This window comes from Amblyraja radiata, chromosome 23, assembly GCF_010909765.2.
Source record: "Amblyraja radiata isolate CabotCenter1 chromosome 23, sAmbRad1.1.pri, whole genome shotgun sequence".
In the NCBI taxonomy this organism is placed as follows: domain Eukaryota; kingdom Metazoa; phylum Chordata; class Chondrichthyes; order Rajiformes; family Rajidae; genus Amblyraja; species Amblyraja radiata.
The window spans coordinates 40,369,286-40,394,392 of NC_045978.1; the positions used below are offsets into that span (position 1 = coordinate 40,369,286).

Consider the following 25,107-nt stretch of genomic DNA (forward strand, 5'->3'; position numbering starts at 1 on the left):
AACAACAACTTTGGACGAATCCAATCCCTTCTTCCACTGTCACAAATAGCAATTGATCTGAGAAATGTATGACAATTTCATCAGCTGACCTTCAACATCTGCAACTTTTCACTCTATTTTTCCCCAAAGAAACTAAACAGAAAACTTCAGACTCATGAGTCTGAGTTGTGTCCATAGAGGACAAAACCGAGTTGAAATTTCACATCAAGGATCCAACTTCAGAAGATTGTGTGAAAACAAACAGACTGCAGACTGGGGAAGGATGCGGGGAACAGTGAACATCGATGCTAGGAGTAGACAACACAGATGAACTGCTCCTAGCTGTTGCATTAACCCATTTAGTCTCACCCCATTAACTTATTCCCTCTGTCTTACCCATCTCTCCACCACCACCCCAGCAACTGAAAACAAACTAAGTTTTCTCACTTTCCCAGTTCTGACAAGAAACATTAACTCTGTTTCTCTTTTCAAAGACGCTGCCTGATTGGCTGAGTGTTTCCAGCATCTTCTGTTTTTATTTCAGATTTTGATCATCTGCAGTTATATTTGCTTTTTGTTCTGTGGATGTTTTAAAGGAAATTATACCCAGAGAGAGTTCAAACACAAAATAAAGAACAGGCAACACCAGGAAGTCAGCGGGTCAGTGACCCACAGAATCATTTAGCTGCAATCCGCCCTGCGCTATCAGTCACCTTCCATGGAGAGGCGACAAGAGACGACAGCTCAGCTTTAACTATTCCTTCCCAGGCATTATCTCACCTACCGAAGCGATGCACGCATTTCTGTTTCACACTTCCAGTACCCACTATTAAACCAGCGCACCCGCTGAGGATGTAAGATTCTAGACAACTTGACTAAATTAGAATAAACTCATTTTGACTTAAGAGAAAAAAAAGAGAGAAGTGGAGGGTTCCGACTAAAGTAGATACTTAGGGGTTTGCTTCTAACAATGAAAATATCTGTTTTCATAAAGAGAGAACCGAGGGATGGGTAACAGAGGAGGTGGGGCAGGGCAGGAGCACGGAGGAAAGGGGAGAGAGCGGCGTGGGAAGCTGGGAGGGAGAGAAAACACTGAGGAAAAAGTAAGAGAGATTACACCCAGAAACAGAGGAGTGTTGGAAGCCACATGCTCACCTGTTGTACCAGTTGAACAGCAGCCAGTTCATTCCCTCCAGCTGGTATTCCCTGAGGTTATTGTCCGCTTTGTACGGCCGTGTCAGCTCCAGTTTCTTCCATGTGTCAGCAGGAGGCCGCTCCTAGGCCAGGGAAAGGGAACAGATGAGAGCAACTGAAAGCTGATGAGCAGCACATCATCCCTCTAGTCACTCACTGGCTTTCCACTAATCCCCACCATTCTGCCATTTAACAGTGGCATGATGTGTAAAAGCTCCACCCTCAACCTCAGTTGCACCATCAGGGCATGAGCCAAAGGTGAATTTAAAGACCAGAATTTCATCTTAGATCAGTGATCAATCTCTACCAACAACTTCACAACTCTGGAACCCAATGGCAGGGTTGGCTGAATGTCACCTGCTTCCTCCTCTTCTGACTGAGCAATGATCTTTCCTTATGGTACAAACATCAGACAGATATGTTCATTTATTCTTCATCAATCTTTACTCCCTGATTAAAGTTGGCTTTCAAATTCACCCGTGGAATATACTATTCAAACCAGTGTCCACAGATCCCCTTCTAACTGTTAAATGCAAGACCTCCTAGTTTTAATAATTGGGGTTTGTACATCACTTGTTTGCCAACAATGATATGTGCACATAAAACAAGTCAAATTCCTTTACCACATGTGAGATTTCAGGCACAATCTGCAACTCCTCATATTCCTGAATCTTTACGGGGTCGATGTCTTCCACTAGCTCCCAAGTGCTTTCTTCGTAGGGTAGAGAGCACCACTTCACCAAGTAATGAGTCACAGGCTGGGGAAACAGATCGTCAAATATTAAGCAGAGGCAAATGCTCCATATTACCACATCCATTCACAGCTGCACTGTGGCCCCATGCAGCTACCTTGATCCACATCCAACAAAACACGAACCCAACAAAAATCCATCCATCAAATTCAATCTGGAGAATTTAAGTTGGCTTAAGGATTCACAGCCTTTTTACAGCGAGGCTCGATTCCATCAATGTAAAATAGTGCTTTGATTTCACTCGTATGGATCTAGGTCTAGCTCTGCGATTATGTCACCTGCTCTGGATTCACCCCTGAAGTCAACATTTCTGAAAATTTATCTCTTCATCACTTTAAATGCCCTTGTTAGACTCCCCAAAAAGTTCATCATCGACCAAGGGTATACAAACAAGATTCTACAAAATCATTATCTTAATCGGCTCTTTCAGCTTCACTGTCATCGGGCAAATCCAAAATCCCCTGCAACTGCAATGCCAAAGTTGAGCAATTATTCCTGTGGCAAGGCCCTTTATGATTACTTTGTACAGCATGTTAAAATCAAAAAGAGCATCTAAATTCTCTGTGGAGAAGTGCTTTTTGATTCTACTCATGAACACCCTGATTTTAAGAACATTCTGGATTTTACGGCAAGGAAAGTCTCCAATTACTACATCAATCCCCTTTATCATTCAACATGCTCATCAGCTTCACCTTTCAAATAGCAGGATGTACCCACCTCTGAAGTGTCAGAGTCTATGGTATGTGCGACGTCCAAGATCCGATCAACCTCTATGTAATCCGGATTAAAGGGCTCTTCATCAGGCTATAGAGAAGACAAAAAATGTATGATGCAAACTTAGTGAAATACGACTGTCACCCAAGAATACAATACAATACAATACAATTTATTTGTCATTTGGACCCCTTGAGGTCCAAACGAAATGACGTTTCTGCAGCCATACATTACAAAACAAAAAGACCCGAGACACAACACAATTTACACAAACATCCATCACATCGCTGTGATGGAAGGCAAAAAAAACCTTATCTTTCCACTGCAATCCCCCCCCCCCCCCGATGTCAGAGTCAAAGTCAAAGCCCCCGGCTGGCGATGGCGATTGTCCCGCGGCCATTAAAGCCACGCCGGGTGATGCAAGGTCGCACACCGGGTCTTGTTGTTAGAGCCCCCGGCGTGCGCTCGCAAAGTCCCGCTCCAGGTGCTCTTCAACCCCGCAACTCGGGCGGGAGAAGTCGCCGTTGCGGAAGTCCCGGAAAAGCTCCCGGTGCCGCCGTCCGCCAGACCCGCAGTTGCAGCCTCCGAATCTCCGGGGGTCGGGTGGCAGCAACGCTCCACCACCGCTCCACCCGCTCCGGACTCGGCCAACTCCGCGACGGTGAGGTGAGTAGTCGGCAGCTCCACAACTGGAGCCCCAGGTCATTCCTGTTGGAGGCCGCTCCACGTTGCAGCCCCAACGACAACGGAGACCCGACATGGAAGAATGGACCGTGTCACCCTCACCCGTTCAATGCAATGAGTTATCCAGCCTCCAGCGTGGGAGGGAAGCATGCAGGTAACCAACAGGCCTGGCAGGGAAGGTAATGGAAGATTTGGTGGACATTTTTAAGGGCTCAAGCTGTGAGATGGGGCAAAGGGAAAATGCTCCAGAGGGCAGGTCAAACCAGCCAGAAATACTGCGCCACAGGTCCACATGCAGAGGTCCAGGCCTGTGTGCACAAAGGCAGGAGCAACCAGGCCGTGCACACGTAGACAGGATGCCAGGGCAATGCATGTGCGCAGTGTTCAGGACCCACTTGCACACATGCAGTCCCAGCCTCCCATGTGCGCACACAAACAGGAGCTTGAGGTTTCACAGAAGCCATGTCTTCAAATTCATTAACACTGAAGGCCAAGATGTGTCCTGGAATAACCGCTGTTTCACGTAGCTGGAGCGGGGATATCCACAAGGCCTTTTTTTAATCTTAACTGAGTACAAACGAAGACCACGACTGGCCTTTAATAAAACTATTTTCTACAACAGTAAACCTGGATGACAGCTAAGGTAACATTGTGATCAAAGGTCAAATCATGAATCTGAAGCATTTGGGAGTACAGCCATTTTGGCTTAATGATAGGCTGCATTCACAGTGCTCTCCCCCATCAATCTTAATAGCTATGAATCAACAAGAAGAACAGAAGGAAAAGAAAGACGATCTACACAATGATGATCCCCCAAGGGATTGTGGATGTAGCAAATCATTTTTGTACTTCCAAGGGCAAACTTACTAATCATGTTACCTATATTCTCGTCCAAATCGTAAATATGGATGACAAACAACAGCACTGATCCAATGGTCATAGGCCTCCAATCTGAAAACAACCCTTCATTCCCTCCCTCAGTCCTTCCACAAAGCTCATCCTGGATCCCATGCGATCTAACCTTCCGGGCCAGCCCACCATGCAGGACCTTGTGAAAAGCTTTACTGATATCAATGTGGACACCATCTAGCGCCTCATCTCCCTTTGGTCACCTCGTCAAAACAACTCCATTTTTTATACGGAAAACTGTGCTGACTATCACTATCAGTCCTTGCCTTCCCAAGATCCCTCTGTTTCTCAACACTCCCCATGGCCTACCATTCATGTCCTCTAGCTTCCTTTCTTTTCTGGAAACTTTCTCCCACAGCTCCTCATTCAATTGAGCATTGACCATACTTGCACAACGTACTGGGTGGACTGCCCTTCCTCAGCCCAGATAAGAAATACAATTATTTAAGTTAAAGCATCAAAACACAGGACATTGCCCCATTCAGTGAGATAATGGCTCTTCCATCAAACAACTCATATACTTACCTTGCCTCCATTTTCCTTAATAGAATTATTTGTATTTTGTAAAAATCAATAAACCTCACCTTTCAGATGATTGACAATGCATTGACATTTACAAAAAAGTTCCATATTTCTATTACTATGCATACCATCTGAAGAAGGGTCTCGACCCAAAATGTCACCCATTCCCTCTGCTGCCTGTCCCCGCTGAGTTACTCCAGCTTTTTGTGCCTATCATCGGTTTAAACCAGCATCTGTAGTTCCTTCCTACATTAACTACAGTCCTGGCTCTAAATTATGCCAGATCCAAAAATGTCCTATCCAGGAGAAACCTGCCCCTTCAGCGGTAATTTCTTGACATTCTAAATTCTAGGAAACACAAGTGTAGGTATCTCTCGGTAAAATAAGACCAGAGAACATAGGTTTATTAAGGAATAAGAGATTTAGAAGGGATCTAAGAAATAATTTGTTCACCAGAATAATTTGTTGCAATCTGGAACCCATGTCTGACTGGGTGGGTGGTAACAGGTACTCATGATCCTCAACAAGCATCTAGACAAACACTTGAATCAACTAGGCATATTGGGCTCCAGACCAAGTGCTGGTAAATGGATCTAATATAGATTGGAACTTGATGCTCAGTAGGGGCATAGTGGCTGTTTCTGCCCTGTATGGCTCTATAGCTTTGTTACCATTTAACCCGTCATATGAGCTTCTTTTGCAGTCTTCATTGATCACTGTGCACTCTCTTTATTAGCATTTAAATTCACAGTCGAGAATTCTAATAAGGAGTTTTTAAAGCTGGGGGATTGAAGCCATGCAATCTAGAATCAGCACAGGTTCCCCCTCGACACCATGATGAAGTGGTAGAGCCAACATCAACTCCAGCAGCTGACTGAGGTGTACCTGTAAAGATGGTCAATATGAAGTAAAGCAAACACCTGCTTCAACTCAACCATTGGAGGAGACACCATCACAACATGGGAAGAGAAGCAACCCCTGCTAGCCCACAGTCAATAATCATATGACCAACCTATAAACCCAGCTCTCCTCTTCCTCCGCTCGACAATCACATACTCTAATGCAGAGGCCAATCAACTAACAATTGAGCTGCAGCCTTCCTCTTTACCTCAACAAAAAGGTTCTTCATCTGAGCCTGCTTGGCTCTGAAACGCTTGATCTTCTGGTGAATCCTTTTATCCCTTTGCAGCTCCTCCAATGTGGCCCATTTACAATGCAGGTATGAGCTGAAACATAAAGGCACATTATACCCAGTTCATGTTGAAAAACAAATGGAGACGGAAATGGAAATGGGGAGGGGGAGGAGATGGAGAGGTTGAGGGGACATGAATGAGATATACAGAAGGTTGTCATGCTGCACAGCTCGATGACTCTAAGATTAACTAAAATAACCCAAGATTAATTCCTGAATAATAGGTGTCTCGGCAACATTGAAGGTTTGCTGTGCACTCAATCATTGGAGAAGCTAGCTGCTTGCTATATTTCACACATAATTACTGTTCCACACAAGAATTTTGATGCACCGTTCTTGGGCACGACTTCACAGAAGACGATTAGTTCATGGACAGAAAACAAAATGGCAATGAATTTTTACATCCTGGGATGGCAAAGGCACAATGTGTACATGTGCCTGCATATGTGCACAAAATAAACCAAAGGGAAATTCAAGAGACAAGCAAGCTTTCCAAAACATTTTTAAAAATAAGGCAAGTGAAGCACTTTTGGAGAAAGAATTAAGACCATAAATTTTTACAACCTCAAAAGGAGATTTGTAAGTGGTTTAGTAGTGCCGCCAGACGAGCTGTTGCCGCGTAGCTTCAGTGACGTGTGTGTGTGTGTTTGTGTCATGTTCTCCCAGTGACCATGTGCTTTCTTCCCACATCCCTGTGTGTGTGTGTGTGTGTGTGTGTGTGTGTGTGCGCGTGTCATGTTCTCCCAGTGACCATGTGCTTTCTTCCCACATCCCCATGACATGCAAGTTGTTAGGTTATTGACCCTTGCAAATCATCCCCAGAATGTAGTTCAGAAGTACAATCTGAGGGGTGTTGATGGGAATGTATGGAGAATAAATTGCAGGGAAAATGAATGAATACGATTGCTCTGTGAGCTGCCACAGGTGTGATGACAAAAATGTCATCAAGAAACATAGTATGGAATGGTATGTAATCTTTAAATGCACAAGGATGAGTCAATTAAACTATGCAAATTACAGCTTAAAAAGATCCGAGGTTTTATTAGAATGGCAAAACCTTGCTTTAGGAAAGATGTCAAGAACGCTAAGGGCACAGGAAGGCTAATTGATACTGGAGTAAGTATTGGGGTAAGAGACTTGACTGTGATGACCGAGTGAAAAGACTAATTGGAAGCATCCATTATTAAGGAGATTTGACGGAAATTTTGATTGGGGTAAAATGGAAAACCAATACCTACCAGCCACTAACCAGCAAATGAAGATTACGAGAAATATTTTCAAATTAAGCCTTTTATGGCATTGTAAGGAAGTAGCAGTAAAGGCAGAATCTGCATTAACCTTTACAAAAGGAGGAATGCATGAAAAACGGAACAGGCAAAAGGATGCTGGGAAAAAAGAATGAGAACTCTGGAGATGATAGACACCTGCTGTAGACGGTGGCCATTCAGCCAATTCTGCTGTGGCAGCTGATCAGTGCTGCACATTTCTCCGTCCTATGCTCCTTTGCAAGTCCTATGCTCTATGTTGATCCTGTATGCCAAATACCCATCCTACCGCACTCTCTTCACGTATGACCAAACTACAAGCTGCATTTTATTTAAGGGGACTCTGGCATTTATTTTACAGAACTAGTGTCGTGCAGCACATCACACATTTTAGACAAGGTGGCAAGAGCACGTTGAGCTGTGCTGACTGATAACTGCCCAAGCCAACCCTGGTGCCAAGGTTTTTGAAGAACCCGAGTGCAACAGAATTAGGGGCGGAAAATACTCTTAATACTTACTAATTCCTGTATTTGACGTAAAATTCTTCGACTTCCTCTATGCTCGCACCAGGGGTCTGTTGAAATGTAAAACAACTGAAGTTAAGGAAGTTGAAACAAGTTGTTTAATCATTCATCCACAGTGCTCAGCAAACTGTTTCGCAATATCTGAGACTGCAACATGGCCTGTTCACGTGACTCCACTTCAGAGCTCTTAACCCCATAATATCTTGCATAAAAGTGGTTAGAGTGTCTATGAAATATCATAATTTACTCGGTATTGAGCTGACAGCAATGCATCCTTTATAATACCAATTCCTTCTGTACATCACCCTCCTAGTCATAGTCGTGAAATTATTCACCCGAATGTCAAATCAGTAAGTGATGAAAATAATCTCTCCTGTTTTCCCTCAGCCCTTTCATGTGACCATTTCTATTAAATTCTCTATTGCTACACTTTAGATGATTCCACGGCCTCCCCTTACTTACTAAATCTACACTGTTTCATGCTATTTTGAGGCAATGGGAAGAGGGAGAGCATTTAGACTCCTGAATCTATGCCATTATCTTTTTAGTTTTGAGGTACAGCATGGAAACAGCCCGTCAGCCCACCGAGTCCACACCGTTCACGCTAGTTCTACATTACCCCAATTTCTTTTCCATTACACACTAGGGGCAATTTACATTAATCTACAAATCTGCACTCCTTTGGGATGTGGGAGGTAAACCCTGTGGAAACCCATGCGACCACAGGAGAATGTGGAAACTCGATACAGACAGCCCCCGAAGTCAGGATCGAACCTGGGTCTCTGGCGCTGTGAAGCAGCAGCTCTACCAGCTGACTACTGGACCTCCTTAATCATTTGATGAACCAACGGCTAAATTGTACCTCCATTTCATATCCCCCTGATGCTATTGCTCCATCCCTCGCGGTACCATTACCCAACAAAAATCCATCCATCCATCTAACTATCTATCAAGGTCTTGAGAGTTTTTTTGAGGAGGGCATTCATGATCTATTACACTGTAAGAAAATGTTTTCTGGAATAAAAACAATGCATGGTGGTGAAATGTGAAAAAGCATATATTTCTGGATAGTCCCAGGTTGGGCATCATCAGCAGAAAAAAATAAAGTAATATTTCTGGTCACATTATAACCATTATAACGTTCAGCCGTTGTGTTTCATGCCATTTCTCTCTGCTCCGATTGAGTACTTCCAGCACCCTTTGCTTTTATTTCTGAGACAATGACGGAAATATGTGTTAATCCAACTCCATACCAACACTCAGCTGACAGTTTCTGTGCTACCATGTTCTAACGGCATGATAATCATATTGTTGTGGATTTAAGTTCAGTTTGCCGGGAAACTAAAATCTTCTGTCAGAGGATCAAACAGGAAATGTTTGAAGGTGGACACTGTATAGTAATAAACTGCCCTGTCTCTGTCAGTTCTCCTTTTAAGCAGACTTTGCACGTCATTCCTCACCTCTTTCTGTAACATTCGCTGAGCCAGGATCTTCTCAATGACAGCAGACTCATCCTCCTCCTGACTTTCCTACAATAAAGAAAACCGCATGGTCAATCATGATGCACAACATTCCACTCTTATGAACAGGGTAACTGTATGATTGGGAAGATGAGAAGTGGCAAGGTCTGAGTTGGGAAGCTGAAGGACTATGATTGGATGGTTGGGGTAGGTGGGTTTGGGTGATTGCAAGCAAGGGGGAGCAGGGGGTGACAGGTGAGCTGGGGAAGGAGCAGAAATAAGATGGGTAAAAGCAAAGAGAAGCAAAATAAGCAAACACGACAATGGAAGCAACAGCATGAGCAAAAGGGTGAAGTGAAGAGCAAGGGAAAGAGAGAGACATAGTCCATTGCATTTAAAGGTCATAAAATTCTCCCCACAACTTATGTAGCCCACAGGTACTAACCACCAATGTCCCTTTGATACAGGCAATGACCGTAGCAGGTGGGAGTGCCCACAACATGGATGGAATATTCTCTCCCTCCTCTCCCGAATCAGAAGCAAAATACTGCTCCAGGTTCTGGAGTTTAGATTTTAGCAAAGGGCATTACCAGGTCTAATTGTAGGAACACTAGAATAGAAGCTGGCCATTCAACCCTTCTCTACAAGATCATGGCTGATCAATATTTATTCACGTTACACATATCCCTTGACAATTTCATCCAAACAAAAGATTTTACCAAGCTCAAACTTGAGATCTCCCATTATTTCTGGATCCCAACTCATCTTGGGCTCCATATCACTCCTGGGTGACATGGATTCAAATTAACAGCCACACCCTTTCTTCAGGACCCCCCCATCAAAGCAAATAATGTTTTCCCATCTAATGTATCAAATCTTTTTAATGGGGAAGTGGCACAACGGAGATGAGGCCGGGGAGCAGAATCAACCATCGTATTGAACAGAGGGGTGGGCTTTAGGAACAGTGGCTTTATACTGTACCTACTTTATGTTCTATGTTTAAACTCCTTGATAAGATCACGCCTTGGTCATCTTTAATCAAATAATTAGCTGCCATGTTTAGGCCTCTCTCTAAACCCAAGTATTGTGGTGTACCCACTACAAAATCACGGACAAGGTGAACGAACCCTTGCTTTGTAAGGATAGCTGGAGTACAAAGTCTTTCTAAGTTTCATTCTCTCAATTAATAGCTCAAATAAAAATACTGAATAGTTCCAACGTTTCAATGCAAAGGCCTGTTTTAAACATCTGAAGACGAGCTCAAATTAGCAACTGGGTTTAAGCTATCAAGAGTTAAAGCGAAAGGATAGTGTCAGTAAATGTGATCACAAAACGACCAAGTTGCTGTTTAAAAAATTGCTCATCGTGTTCAGAGCTGCCATTTAGTGATGGGAACCCCTTCCGTTAGGTCTATTGGAGGTACAAAAAAGATGTTTGACTCTTAACTGCCCTCCGAAGCGGCCAATAACCTACAAAGCTGTATCAAGGTCACTACATTAAGAAAGTCACTACATTCCTCACTCTGCACTGAGGAAAACACTGAAACACAGTGGAGCCACCATACAGGCTCTGTGAGGGATGACCATACTCTCAGGTCTTGTCATCACTGGACAATGAAGGGCTGTGCCTTGTGTAACTGCCTCCCAAACACTTAATAGATATACTCGAAAAGGAAACATGTGGCATTGGTACATCATAAATAGAATCTACTGGTACTATTGATGGCATCTATTCACATTGTACCGATTGCAAAGCAAGACATGTAATGTCCACAACAACTCTCACACAGTCCTAGACGCAGTGCAAGAAACATGCTCTCCAATCTCTCTTTTTCTTTGCCCTTAACATTCATTCACAGCTAAAGCCATTGCTCCTGCAACATCCAATCACATTGTGCAGGCCCCCTACCTGTGAAAAACTACCAGTCAAATCAACTTCTTATACTCCCGCTCAGTTTTTCCATCCACCTGCAATCCACACCTATATCTGGGTCCCCAACAATTAGTTCTGATGTTGTTTTGCCAGTTGTGGTCCTCTATTGAGTTTCTGATTCAAAAGTCAGAAACAATCTCAAATCTAGTCATGCACAATAGGTCTCGAGTGTTGCACATATAAGATGAAACGCAGAGTCTAGGAAGACATGGTATACCTTAACACAGTAAAACAACCTGAACTCTGCTGAGCACAACTGAACAGACTACAATCAGGTTTGATGCAGCCACAGACCCTTAACATACTTCAAACCTTGTACATCAACAATGGCCAAACTCTGCAACATCTTATACATTTACCCTTCAATGGGGTCACATTTCCTGACAAAGAAATGCAATCTAACAGACTTAGGCACCAAGTTGCTGAGAGGGATGAGGATGGGACCATGAAATATGGAATGGCTTAAAGGAAGCGTATTAAAGGTAGAAAGACAGGAGATTTAAATCGGGAATTTTAATGCTTAGGTCCTTTACTTATAAGTAAGCTCAATATAAAAAGTAGAGGGCAATAAGAAAATAATAGAATCCGGCCTTTCTCACACCAATCCAAATCCGTCAAATGTTTTTAGACCATACAGGGAATTTCATTAATTCAAGCAGAAGATATAGGTACGATAAATAATTGTCCCATTTGCTCAATATGGTTAAAATGTGCCAAAATGCTCAAAGCTGTTGAGATAACATGGTCACTGAAAGATTAAAGCTAATTTGATATTCTTCTTAAATGTAACACAACAATCCTAGTTTGTATGTTGAGCACCGCACAAACAAAAGGTTGCTCAAGTTGTTCATATAATAATAATAATAATAAATTTTATTTAATGGGCGCCTTTCAGACATCTCAAGGACACCTTACATAGTAATCGGAATAAAAACATATAATCGGAATATAACAAGTAATAAAGACATCACAGAGATACAAATTAAAAACAGAATTCAATCCAAAAACAGAAAATCAAAAACACAGAGTGAAGAGAGAGCAGCGGCAGCCAAAGCGCGCCAGCGTCCACTCTCTCTTCACGGCAGCCATCTTGGACACAGACCTACAGGACTACAATTAGACAAAAAAATCATCCCCCCACAGTGGATAGCACTGTGGAGGAAGGCACAATGTCCAGTCCCCACCCCATGTTCACCCCAAAGTCAGGCCTATTGAGGCCACCCCGGCGTCGGGAGAGTCCTTTCGGCGGCTGGGCCACCTGGAACGGCCGCTTCCTGGTTGGAGCCCGCGGCTGCCGAAGCCGACAAGGCCGCGCCGGTTTGGAGCACCCAGGCTCCCGATGAAAAAGTCGGCGCCTGTTCATATGATACTGAACCAGATCAATACATAGCCACCCTGAATTCTGCCATAAATTTTCACAATTAATTTGGTACAAAGCCATCAATTTATTACGGCGACAATAATTTTCTGGAGTACATTGAGATTCAGTGCGGTCACCTCATTTTGAGTGAGCATTTCTTCGGCACAGAAGTCCAGTACACAGCCAATGACATAATAATTCCAAAACATAGATAAAAACCCAGATGCCTCAGAACTTTCGTTTAGTTTAATTTAGTTTATTGTCACATGTACCGAGGTACAGTGAAAATCTATTTTTACGTGCTATCCAGTCTACAGTAACCATATAACCATATAACAATTACAGCACGGAAACAGGCCATCTCGACCCTTCTAGTCCGTGCTGAACACGTATTCTCCCCTAGTCTCATATACCTGCGCTCAGACCATAAATCTCCATTCCTTTCCCGTCCATATAACTATCCAATTTATTTTTAAATGATAAAAACGAACCTGCCTCCACCACCTTCACTGGAAACTCATTCCACGCAGCCACCACTCTCTGAATAAAGAAGTTCCCCCTCATGTTACCCCTAAACTTCTGTCCCTTAATTCTCAAGTCATGTCCTCTTGTTTGAATCTTCCCTACTCTCAGTGGGAAAAGCTTATCCACGTCAACTCTGTCTATCCCTCTCATCATTTTAAAGGCCTCTATCAAGTCCCCCCTTAACCTTCTGCGCTCCAAAGAATAAAGCCCTAACTTGTTCAACCTTTCTCTGTAACTTAGTTGCGGAAACCCAGGCAACATTCTAGTAAATCTCCTCTGTACTCTCTCTATTTTGTTGACATCCTTCCTATAATTAGGCGACCAAAATTGTACACCATACTCCAGAATTGGCCTCACCAATGCCTTGTACAATTTTAACATTACATCCCAACTTCTATACTCAATGCTCTGATTTATGAAGGCCAGCACACCAAAAGCTTTCTTTACCACCCTATCTACATGAGATTCCACTTTCAGGGAACTGTGCACAGTTATTCCCAGATCCCTCTGTTCACCTAAGTAAGACTGCAATCAAGCCGGCCACAGTGAATAGATACAGGATGAAGGGAACAACATTTAGTGCAAGATAAAGTCCACTAAAGGAGCATAGTTAGAGTAAGAAATGCTGCTGTTGGAGTAAAGGTTTAAAAGAGTGGAGTGATTGTAATGAATGATTGCAGATCCACTTCTGGGACCAGAATGCAGAGAGTCACCTGGCTTGGGTGGCATCTTGCCAGTTCTGCCCCTTTTTACTTCTGTTGGGGAGGGCAGCATTAGTCAACAGCATGACAGACAAAAACAGAGTCCAATCTGCAAGATTGCCTCAATATTTGATCAGCAAAATATGGATTTACCAAGGCACTTATTTCAAATTCAAGTAGTGGTCAGAAGAAAACTTCACACCCTTAAATATGTGCACTGTCTGAGCACTCCTAACTTGACGTTTTGTCTCAGTGGAATGATCATGATTTATAGGCCACACTAGTAGACAGCAAGCATGGAAACCTGATGCCCCAGCCTTACAATGGTCAGATGTAACTTGGTGCTATTGATCGACTCCCTGAGAAAATGGCCACATCCTACCCAAGTGGTTCACTGGTCCTGTGACATCCCTATCTGCTCTCTACTTAATCTTACCGTCGTCTGATTTCCTTTCTGTGAGGACCCAGAGCTCGGAGAAATCCGCCCTGTTCCCAGTACAGCAATTGTTTCACCGGCATCATCGACAACTTTGAAGTCCAAGTCTTCATTGTACTTCCTTCGTTTTACTTGACGGCCTGATCGTCGCTTCTACCAAACAAACAAGAAACTTGCGTCATTAAGACAGCATCTCAAACTGTCATAGCTCTGCTAAATACTGCTTAGCTTGGGAGGGAGACTGGGTCAGTGCTAAAATACTTCACTCTCTGGTGAATGCTTTAAATCCTTAGCTGGCTGTTGAAAGACAAGAATCTGGCTCTAATTACTCCACAGGAACTCTTAAGTCCCTGATGTCACTCCTCCCTGCCCTTGCCCTCTTTGCAGTTTCATTCTGAATATCTACACCATTTAAGTGCAGACTTTCTTTGGAAGAGTTATTCATTCCAGCTGGTCCTCTTATTACAATAGGTCCTTTGAAAGTTAACGGGGAAATTGAAAAGAAATTCTGCTTTCATCAACTAACTTCCTAAACACAAGCACTCTCTGGGGTCAGACTCAGTATTAATGACAATGTCTTTCTGTAGATAAATCTACATCCTCTCAGCACACCATCTCCATAACCCCTTTCCCACTCCAATCTGCTGACATTAATAAGTGTACCATCACCAACTTCCCCAATTAGATATCAGAAAAAGCTTCACAATCTTCAAACTACAAGTACATTTTGTTGAGATAAAATGATAAAGAATTACTTGCAGTAATAAACTGATATAACTGAATCCCCCACCAGAATAACTGATCATGGAGTACTTCAGCTGCACTAATATATATAAGATAAGCCTGGTGCAGAGAATACTCTATATACAACCAGGTCATGGGTTCCTAATGGTCAACACTGATGCTTATGCTTCATACAAGACTCATTCCTCTAAATCCCAACATTTCCTTCGATTGAACCAGTCATAAATTCAGACTCTGGCCCTTCAGCCCACCATATCCATTCAAGTAGCCTTCTATATTAATTTCATTTACGAGCTCTTAGTTGTCATTATGTCATTTTCCATTCCCTCCACAGATGCTGCCTGATCTGTGGAATAGCTTCAGCACTTTGTTTTTTGCTCAAAATTCCAGCATCTGCAGTCTCTTCTACCCTCACCTTCTACTTCCTTTCACCAAACCAGTTGTTCCATCTAATTTGTTTTGGATCTTGGCTCTAACTTTTGGGCTATTTATTATATGGGACATATTCAAAGATATACAGCACAGAAACAGGCCCGCTGACGCATCAAGTTTGCACTAATCCTACATCAATCCCACTTTTATACTGAAGTCCATGTAGACTACTTTAACCTTTGTGAATACAGTTTGTTACCTCTTAGAAATATAATAGAATTGGTCAGATATGATGTCCTCACAAACCATATTCACCATCTTTGATTAGTCCCTGCCTATCCAAATGTAGATTAATCCTGTTCTTCAGAATATTCTTTCACAAGCTCCACTAACACTGACCTTAGACTCAGAGGGCTATGTTTATCACTCAACCCTGCTGAATAAGGTCCAACGTTTGATATCCTCCAGTCAAATGGGACCTCCCCTGTGGCCTGATGATGTTAAATAACCTCTTTACCTCTAGAGCTACACGAGGTGGCTAATTCCATGTTCTAATCATGCTACAAGGTCTATCCTTGTTAGTGATTGCTTTAAAATTATTAAACCAGCACAAGCAATACAGTGCCAAAGCATGGAAATGGTACTGAGGTAAAAGATTAGCCATAATGGAACCTGATAGAGTGAAAGACCTGGATAGAGTGAATGTGGAGATGATGCTTCCACAGTAGGAGAGTCCAGACGCCTTGGCCTCAGAATAAAAGGACGTACCTTTAGAAAGTAGATGAGAAAGAATTTATTTAGTCAGTGGGTGGTGAATCTGTGGAATTCATTGCTACAGACAGCTGTGGAGGCCAAGTCAACGGATATTATTAAGGCAGAGATTGACAGATTCTTGAGTAGTAAGGGAGTGTCAGGGGTTATGGGGCGAAGGCAGGAGAATGGGGTAAGAGTTTAAGACCTCCAGTTTAAATTCCATTTGGAATATTTTGGAGGACCAAGAAACCAAGAACCAAGAACTAAGAGGGAAAGATAGATCAGCCATGATTGAATCGTGGAGTATACGTGATGGGCTGATTCTGCTCCTAGAACTTTTGAACGATCAATTATAAAACCTGGTCGACATGGACATGTTGGGCCAAAGGGCCTTTATATTTGCTCAATGGCCTTACGGAATGGTGCAGCTCACACAAGGATCAATGGTCTACTTCTGCTTTATTACCTTACAGTTTAGTATAAAGAGTATAGTGAACAGGAGAAGGACTACTTCAATTCACCCCTTGAGCTGCTCTGCCATTCAAGATCACAACTGCTCCAATCTTGGCTTCAATATCATTTCTCCATTCGTTCTCCAATACGTCTTTAGTTTCTTCTAAATCTCCTTGAACTTTTTCCAATGTATCCAAAGATTTTTGAAACAGAGAATTCCACCGTTTTACAATCCTTTGAGAAGAGAAATCCCCCCCTGGTATCGCTCTGAAATTGGCGATCCTTTAACCTGAAACCATGTCCAAGTTCTAGAAATCCCGTCCAGAGGATATATCCTCTCAGCATGTACCCTTTTAATCTCCCGCAAAATCTCACAAATGGCAATAAGATCACCTCATAAATTCAAATAGGCATCATGACCTATTCCATCTTTATCTAGTAACCACTTATTTCCAAGATTCAACCTAGTGAGCTTTCTCTGTTTTGTCTCCAATACATGTACATCATAAAAAATAGCAGCAGACCATTGGGCCCTTCAAGTCTGCTCTGTCATTTAATATGAGCATTGCAGATCATCTATCTAAACACGAAGGTAGACACAAAATGCTGGAGTAACTCAGCGGGACAGGCAGCATCTCTGGAGAGAAGGAATGGGTGACATTTTCGGTTGAGACCCTCTTCAGACTGAAGATTGCCTTCTTCAGACTTTCCTGGTGAGTTACTCCAGCATTTTGTCTACCTTTGATTTAAACCAGCATCTGCAGTTCTTTCCTACACATCTATCTCAACACCATGTAATTATACTCACCTCATACACTTGAATCAAAAGCCTTCTGAAAATCCAAGCACATCATATCTACTGGTGGTTCCTATTTATGTTACTAGTTACACCTTCAAAACAAAAGCTCCTGTAAGTTTTTCCAAACATGATTTCCCTTTCAGAAATCCATGTTGGCTTTGTTTAATCTTGTTATTTTCTAAATGCCCCTTTATCTACTAGCCTCAAGTATATTCTGCACTACTGATTATTCCTTAAATATGGAGACAGAAACTATACACCATAGTCTCACCAGTTCTCTGTAGAGTTTACATCAAAGATGTTCTGCTTTTATGCTCCATACTATTTGCATTAGCTTTCCTTGCTGTGACTGTATGATAACATTTTGTATTTCTTGCCCTAGGCCAGATCTTTTTATTCGGCAATGTTTTGTAGTCTCATTTCATTTCAATAACAATTTGCGTTTTTATTCTTTCTTTCCAAGTGGATAACCTGCCAATTTCCCGCACCTGCCAACTTTATGCTCACTGACTGACTGACTTTGCAGGCTCTTCACCATTTGCCAATCCACCTATTTATGGGCGCCATCCGTCCACATGGAAATGTCTATTCAAGTGCACTCTTTTATAACTTCACCTTCATCAAATTTTCTTGTTCAAGAGAAAAGATTTCCGGGCCTTCTTCTCTTCCTTGATGACTGGCACTGAGTTTGCAGAATAAAACATTGTGAATTTATTAAATGGGAATGAGACAGGCACATTAAATGTGTGGTGATTAAAATGCATGCCACAGTTCCACCATTGCTTGCTTGTTTGTTTCTTTTTCTCCTCTGCCTTTGTTCATCTCTCTGTGTTAACAAACCATGCAGACGAGCTTCAAATGTTAATTCCCAAATCCACACTGGCTGATATCCTTAAGGTGGAACTATTTCATTGCCCTCTAGATTTAGAAGGCCTTCAGATGATATTAACTTAATGACGTTTGCCTTTCTCTCATGATTCTGGCTAAGCAAAGTGACTAACTTCAACCAAGCCTGGTAGAGCCTGATGACATTGCCAGCATTTTTATCTTCAATCTGATTCTTACAGTACTTTCACTGTAACTGTTCCTTTGGGTGCTTTACAACCAGGTCTAGTGCAGCTCCTCATGTGACACAGCTCGAGGATGTCTTCCAGATGCTGATAGCCATTGGGAAACTGATAACATTCTGGTTCTTGGTCTCACTCGCTATTCCATTAGATGCTGATGATCTTCAAGGACATACCACAGAAGTAATCCAGTTTCTTCGCTTGATCAGGCACTGCTCACCAAGGAGCGAACATGTTCAAATCATTCTTTTTCATTCTCATGAAACATGTGAATCATGGCAAGCTTTGTAATGACATGCAACAGGTTCTCTAAAAACCTGGGTACACAAATACGCTCAACACATAGACCATGATTCTGGGCTATGCACGGCGGAAAACAAATCACCATCAAGTAAATGCATGTCAGTACAAACCAGAAACAAAATGATAGAGTAAATGGAAAATGTAATCATTGGCAAAATAATGAATGTATTGGATCATATTTCTACTGTGTCGCCCAGAACAAGCGTTGCAATCAAAAAGCAAACAAAACTTGCAAAAACTGAGAAATGAAATAACACAGCATGTGTGAAGCGAGAAACAGGCCTGACCTTTCATCAAAACTGGAAACAGAGGATTTACAACTGACGTGTTCTTGCTCCTCCTCACTCATCTCCATCTATTTACATCTTCTACAGTCAGATCAATCATAAGCCTTCACCATCCACTCTTAGATGACACCGGCATCACTAGTATCACCAGAATGTTCCTCATATCCACTCTATCAGACATTCCTTTTGTTCTTTCCTTTTCTGCAACTTAAAACGCATGTTTTCCACTTTTCCAGTTCTAAACAAAGATCCGTCTGATTTGTTGAGTTTCTCCATTTTTTCTCTCTTTCTATTTAGATGTTACAATCAGCCTGGATGGTCAGGCACAACAGGCCCTGGACAACTGAAGCTTAAAAACTGAGACAGGTAAAGGTTTACAGGAAGGCTATCAAGAGACATGGAACTAGGGCAAGTCAAAGGTTTGATGTACAGATTATTCTTGATCCAATGGACTTATAGAACAGGCTCAAGGGAGTTAATGTCTTCCAGTTCTTCCATACAATTGAAGCATATAATTAATTCCCTTCCCAAATTTTAAGTTTCAGAGACAAATTGGAAATACAAGGATGGAGTTAAAGGGAAAGAGAGTATAGGAAAAGTTAAGAAAGACACCAGAATTAACAGGACAGAAAGCTCACGAAGGGATAGGAGAGTATGGCCAAGTGAAATAGGAATCGATGTGAAAGGTGAGGTGAGTAATGGATTAAAAGTATTATTATAAGTGAATGCACGGAGTATAAGAAGTAAAGTGGATGAGCTTGAGGCTCAGTTAGACATTGGTAGACATGACATTGTGGGCATTACAGAGACATGGCTGCAGGAAGATCGGGACTGGGAACTGAATGTTCAGGGTTATATGTCCTATAGAAAGGGCAGGCAGGTGGGCAGAGGAGGTGGGGTAGCTCTGTTGATGAGGGATGAAATTCAGTCCCCTTGCGAGGGGTGACTTTGGGACTGAGTCGCTGTGGATAGAATTGAGGAATTGTAAAGCTAAGAAACTCCCATTAGTAATAACACACTAAAGGGAGTTATCTACAGGCCCCCAAACAGTAGCCTGGATGTAGGGTACAAGTTGCAGCAGGAATTAAAATTGGCATGTAACAAAGGTAATGCCACTGGTGCAGGTAGACTGCGAAAAATCAAGTTGGTTCTAGACCCCAAGAAAGGGAGTTTGCAGAATGCCTCCGAGATGGATTTTTAGATTAGCTTGTACTGGAGCCTACCAGAGAGTAGGCAATTCTGGATTTAGTGTTGTCTAATGAACCAAATTTAATAAGGGAACTCAAGGTAAATGAATTGCTAGGAGGTTGTGACCATAGTATAAGTTTTAATCTGCAATTTGAGTGGGCGAAGGTTAAATCAGAAGTGTCAGTGTTGCAGTTGAACAAATAGGATGATGAAGGCATGAGAGAGGAGCTGGCCAAGGTCGACTAGAAAAAAATCCTAGCAGGAATGATGGTGGAACAACAATGAGGAAGAAAGATTGTAAGGGGAGTGACAAGGGAAGTTAGGGATGGAATAAAACAAAAAAAAAAGTGCACAACATAGCAAAGAGTAGCGGGAAGCCAGAGGATTGGGAAACTTTCAAAGAACAGAAGGTAACAAAAATGGCAATCCAGGTGAAAAGATGAAGTACGAGGGTAAGCTGGCCAAGAATATAAAGAAGGATAATAAAAGCTTCTTTAGGTATGTTAAGAGAAAAAGATTAGTAAAGACAAATGTGGGTCCCTTGAAGGCATAAACAGGTGAAATTATTATGGGGTACAAGGAAATAGCAGAAGAGTTGAACAGGTACTTTGGTTCTGTCTTCATTAAGGAAGACACAAACAATCTGATGGTCTGCATTCCAGGGTACTCAAGGAGGTGGCTTTAGAAATCCTGGTGATCTTTTTCCAATGTTCTATAGATTCAGGATTAGTTCCTGTGGATTGGAGGGTAGCTAATGTTATCCCACTTTTCAAGAAAGGAGCGAGAGAGAAAATGGGGAAATATAGACCAATTAGCCTGACATCGGTTGTGGGGAAGATGTTGGAGTCAATTATTAAAGAAGTAATAATGCCACATTTGGATAACAGTTAAAGGATTGGTCCAAGTCAGCATGGATTTATGATGGGGAAATCCTGCTTGACTAATCTGGAATTTTTGAGGATGTAACAAGTAAAATGGATGAAGGAGAGCCAGTGGATGTAGTGTATCTGGACTTTCAGAAAGCCTTTGATTAGGTCCCACACAGGAGATTAGTGAGCAAGATTAGAGCACATGGTATTGGGCGGAGGATATTGATATGGATAGAGAATTAGTTGGCAGGCAGGAAACAATGAGTAGGAATTAATGGGTCCCTGTCAGAATGGCAGGCAGTGGCGAGCAGAGTGTCGCAAGGCTCGGTGCTGGGGCCGCAACTATTTACAAGATATATTAATGATTTAGATGGAATGAAAAGTGACACTAGCAAATGTGCAGATGACACAAAGCTGGGTGGCAGTATGAACAGCGAAGAGGATGCTATTAGGTTGCAGGGTGACTTGGACAGGTTGAGTGTGTGTGAGTAGATGGAAGGCAGATGCAGTATAATGTAGATACACGTGAGGTTATCCACTTTGTCGGCAAGAACAAGGATGCAGATTATTATCTCAATGGTGTCAGATTAGGACAAAGGGAAATGCAACGAGACCTGGGCGTCCTTGTACACCAGTCACTGAAAGTAAACATGCAGGTACAGCAGGCAGTGAAGAAAGCTAATGGTATGTTGGCCTTCATAACGAGAGGATTTGAGTATAGGAGTAAAGAGGTCCTTCTGCAGTTGTACAGGGCCCTGGTGAGACCACATCTGGAGTATAGTATGCAGTTTTGATCTCCTAATTTGAGGAAGGACATCCTTGCTATTGAGGCAGTGCAGCGTAGGTTCACGAGGTTAATCCCCAGGATGGCGGGACTGTCATATGAGGAAAGATTGGAAAGACTGGGCTTGTATTCACTGTAATTTAGAAGGATGAGAGGTTATCTTATAGAAATGTATACAATTATAAAAGGACTGGACAAGCTAGATGCAGGAAAAATATTCCCAATGTTGGGGGAGTCCAGAACCAGGGGCCACAGTCTAAGAATAAAGGGGAGGCCATTTAAAACTGAGTTGAGAAAATACTTTTTCACCCAGAGTTGTGAATTTGTGGAATTCTCTGCCACTGAAGGCAGTAGAAGTCAATTCACTGTATGAATTTATAAGTTACACAGAGCTCTCGGGGCTAGCGGAATCTAGGTATATGGGGAGAAGGCAGGCTCAAGTTACTGATTGTGGATGATCAGCCATGATCACAGTGAATGGCAGTGCTGGCTTGAAGGGCCAAATGGCCTCCTCCTGCACCTATTTTCTATGTTTCTATACTGATCAGAAGATATTAGCAGTACAGAACCCTGACACAATGAGCTAACAACAATTTGCACAGGCAGCTTTGATCTACAGTTTAAGGACTTGGTAACTAAAGACAGTCACTAAAACTTTTCACTGTACCTGTGTGCACATGACAATAAACTAAACTACGGTAAAATGAATAGAGATAGGGAGAGTCCACAAGCAGAGCACAGAGATTACATGATCCATAGAAGCAGTAGGTCATTCTGCCCTGTTTACTGTTATATACACCAGGGTGTAATGAAATTCCTTGCTCACACGAATCTCAGAGTAAACAATAGACATACAAGAATGATAAATGCAAGTACAAAACTGCAAAATGGTGCAAGATTGTAGTGCAAAAAACAAACAGTGCAAAATAATGTTAAAGTACACTTATTTCCTGTTCAATATGATCATGGTCTTTTATTTGAAGGTTATAGAGCTGGAGGTCACAAAGACAGAGATGAGCATGGTCACAGTGCCAAAGAGGCTGAAAAAAAAAGACAAACATTTTAAAATTAAGCCTTTGCCAGACCAGGAGCTGGATCACTAGATGGACCAAACGACTGTAAGCTTGGGAATGTTGGATATCGAGTGTGCCTGGATCAAAGCTGATTAATTTTGGAAGCTAAAGTGTTTTCATTTGGTTTTATGTTGAGAAGAAGCATTACACCATCTGTGGATGCTTTCGGAAACATGTTAGGTTCTTTTTAGACCATAGGACATAGAACAATGGTGTGGCACAGTGGCGCAGCGGTGGAGTTACTGCCTTACATTTTATTTGTCTGTCCTCATTCCCTTTAATATATTCACGTAGAGAGACAAAATATTAGAGAACGAAAAAACATAATTATTCATGTCCAGAGGAAAGCTCACTGTTCCTGTACCAGCCTCTGAATGGAGCTATCACCCATGGATCTTTCCTAGTTTTGTTGCTCCAACAGCCTTGGAAATGGTGCAAAAGACATACTTGAAGCACAGATATGAATAGCATAGATGACACAGCTGCAAGGAAGCTTCAATAGTTGAATTTCGGGCTAGCAATGTCCCAAGAAATACTATCCAGACTGTTTTTTTCTCAAAATATCAGTTAGATTTAGTGGAGATTCATCCATGCTCCACATGGCACAAAATCTCTGTGACTGCAACATACTTATACGAAGGTTCACGGCACAACAGAGCTAGCAAGATTCCAGTAACTTGCCACAACTCTAAAATCCTGTCACGGATCAGGGTCACTTTTGCTAACCAGTGCGCGGGCACATATACACACAGATATTCATCCTGAGCAATATTTTTTCATTACTCCATATGCAAAAATATAAAATTCCAGTATTGTACAATACTACAATTCAGCAAAAGGCCAGATATCATCGCTGCCATTCTCCCCCAAAGAGGGATCTAATCTGATTTCAGCACCTCTATACGAGCTGCTTCCTACACTCATGTGGAACTCATTCATTTCATCACCTTTGCCACTAAATTCTCCCCTGCCCTGAATGTTTGGATGTTGTAATCATTTATTTTTGACTGAGCAATATTCATAATCTGAATTAAAATTTGTATTGTGCAGAAAGCAACTATTTCCACCATTCGAAATGCTGCTGATGAGACAGGTCGTCATTGAAATGTTTGGGAAGCTGAACAGACTCCTGACTCAGAGATTCAATCTTAAAAGCTCAACTTGGAAGCAATTAAGCCAATCAGATAATGCCTGTTACCACTGGCTCTGATGCCTTCCATCAGCCTCAGTCATAACTTGCCTATTCCAGGAGTGTTTCTATCACAGCATAGAAATTCTGTATTAACTGTAAGATAAATTCCTACATAAAGTCAATGGGTTAGAAATGACTGAGAGTCCAACTTGAGTCAGTTTGTCAACTTGTAATTGCCAATGACAAGTGTTGCTCTGATAGTCTTGGTGCTCTTTGCTGCCCTACTGACACCATCAGCCAAAATGCCACCCAAAGTACAAAATTTAGCAAATGTTTGGGACAGAATCTAAATGAGATGCATGCACCTTCTTTCAAAGCTTTGCCCATTTATAGTGACAACTTGCGGTTCAGCTTACCGCACCTTGTGACTGGCACAGTCACACTTGCACACAGTTCACTGCCAGAACTCAGTATACACTCAAACACACTTGGAACTCAGAAGGTTATCATAAGATCATGTGATAGGAGTAGAATTAGGCCATTTGGCCCATCAAGTCTACTCTGCCATTCAATCACAGCTGATCTATCTCTCCCTCCTAACCCCATTCTCCTGCCTTCTCCCCATAACCTCTGACACCCTTACTAATCAAAAATGTATCTATATCTGCCTTAAATATATGATACGAAAAAACTTTATTTATCCCAGGAGGGAAATCTTCCAACGGTCAAGAAACACAAAATACATGAAACATGAAATCAAAGTGACGAGTGGAAAGGATTGGGAATGTGCAAAAATTGAGGAGGAGGAGGGGGGGGAAAGGGGAGTCAGTCTACCCCACAACAGAAGGGGGAGGAGTTGTACAGTTTGATAGCCCCAGGGAAGATGGATCTCCTGTGGCATTCTGTACTGCATCTTCGTGGGACCAGTCTGTTGCTGAAAGTACTCCTCAGGTTGACCACTGACTTTATCCACTGACTGCCTCCACAGTCTTCCATGGCAAAGAATTCCACAGATTCACCACCCTCCAACTACAGAAATTTCTCCTCGTCTTCCTAAAAGAACGTCCTTTAATTCTGAGCCTATCACCTCTGGTCCTAGACTCTCCCACTCGTGGAAACACCCTCTCCACATCC

At 42.3% G+C, this 25,107-nt stretch overlaps 1 protein-coding gene across 6 annotated transcripts in view; it reads right to left on the reverse strand.

The window, feature by feature from the left end:
- Positions 1 to 25,107, reverse strand: part of LOC116986506 (chromodomain-helicase-DNA-binding protein 6-like) — a 162,372-nt gene that overhangs the window by 56,105 nt on the left and 81,160 nt on the right. For 5 of the 6 annotated variants that reach the window (XM_033042111.1, XM_033042114.1, XM_033042113.1 and 2 more), the window contains 7 exons: positions 14,150 to 14,302; positions 9,196 to 9,264; positions 7,730 to 7,785; positions 5,863 to 5,980; positions 2,643 to 2,729; positions 1,797 to 1,931; positions 1,135 to 1,256 (listed from right to left, as the gene is read on the reverse strand). In XM_033042111.1, the coding sequence (XP_032898002.1) occupies positions 1,135 to 1,256; positions 1,797 to 1,931; positions 2,643 to 2,729; positions 5,863 to 5,980; positions 7,730 to 7,785; positions 9,196 to 9,264; positions 14,150 to 14,302 (740 nt within the window). The remainder of the gene's footprint in view (positions 1 to 1,134; positions 1,257 to 1,796; positions 1,932 to 2,642; positions 2,730 to 5,862; positions 5,981 to 7,729; positions 7,786 to 9,195; positions 9,265 to 14,149; positions 14,303 to 25,107) is intronic. The other variant, XM_033042112.1, reaches the window with a different exon arrangement.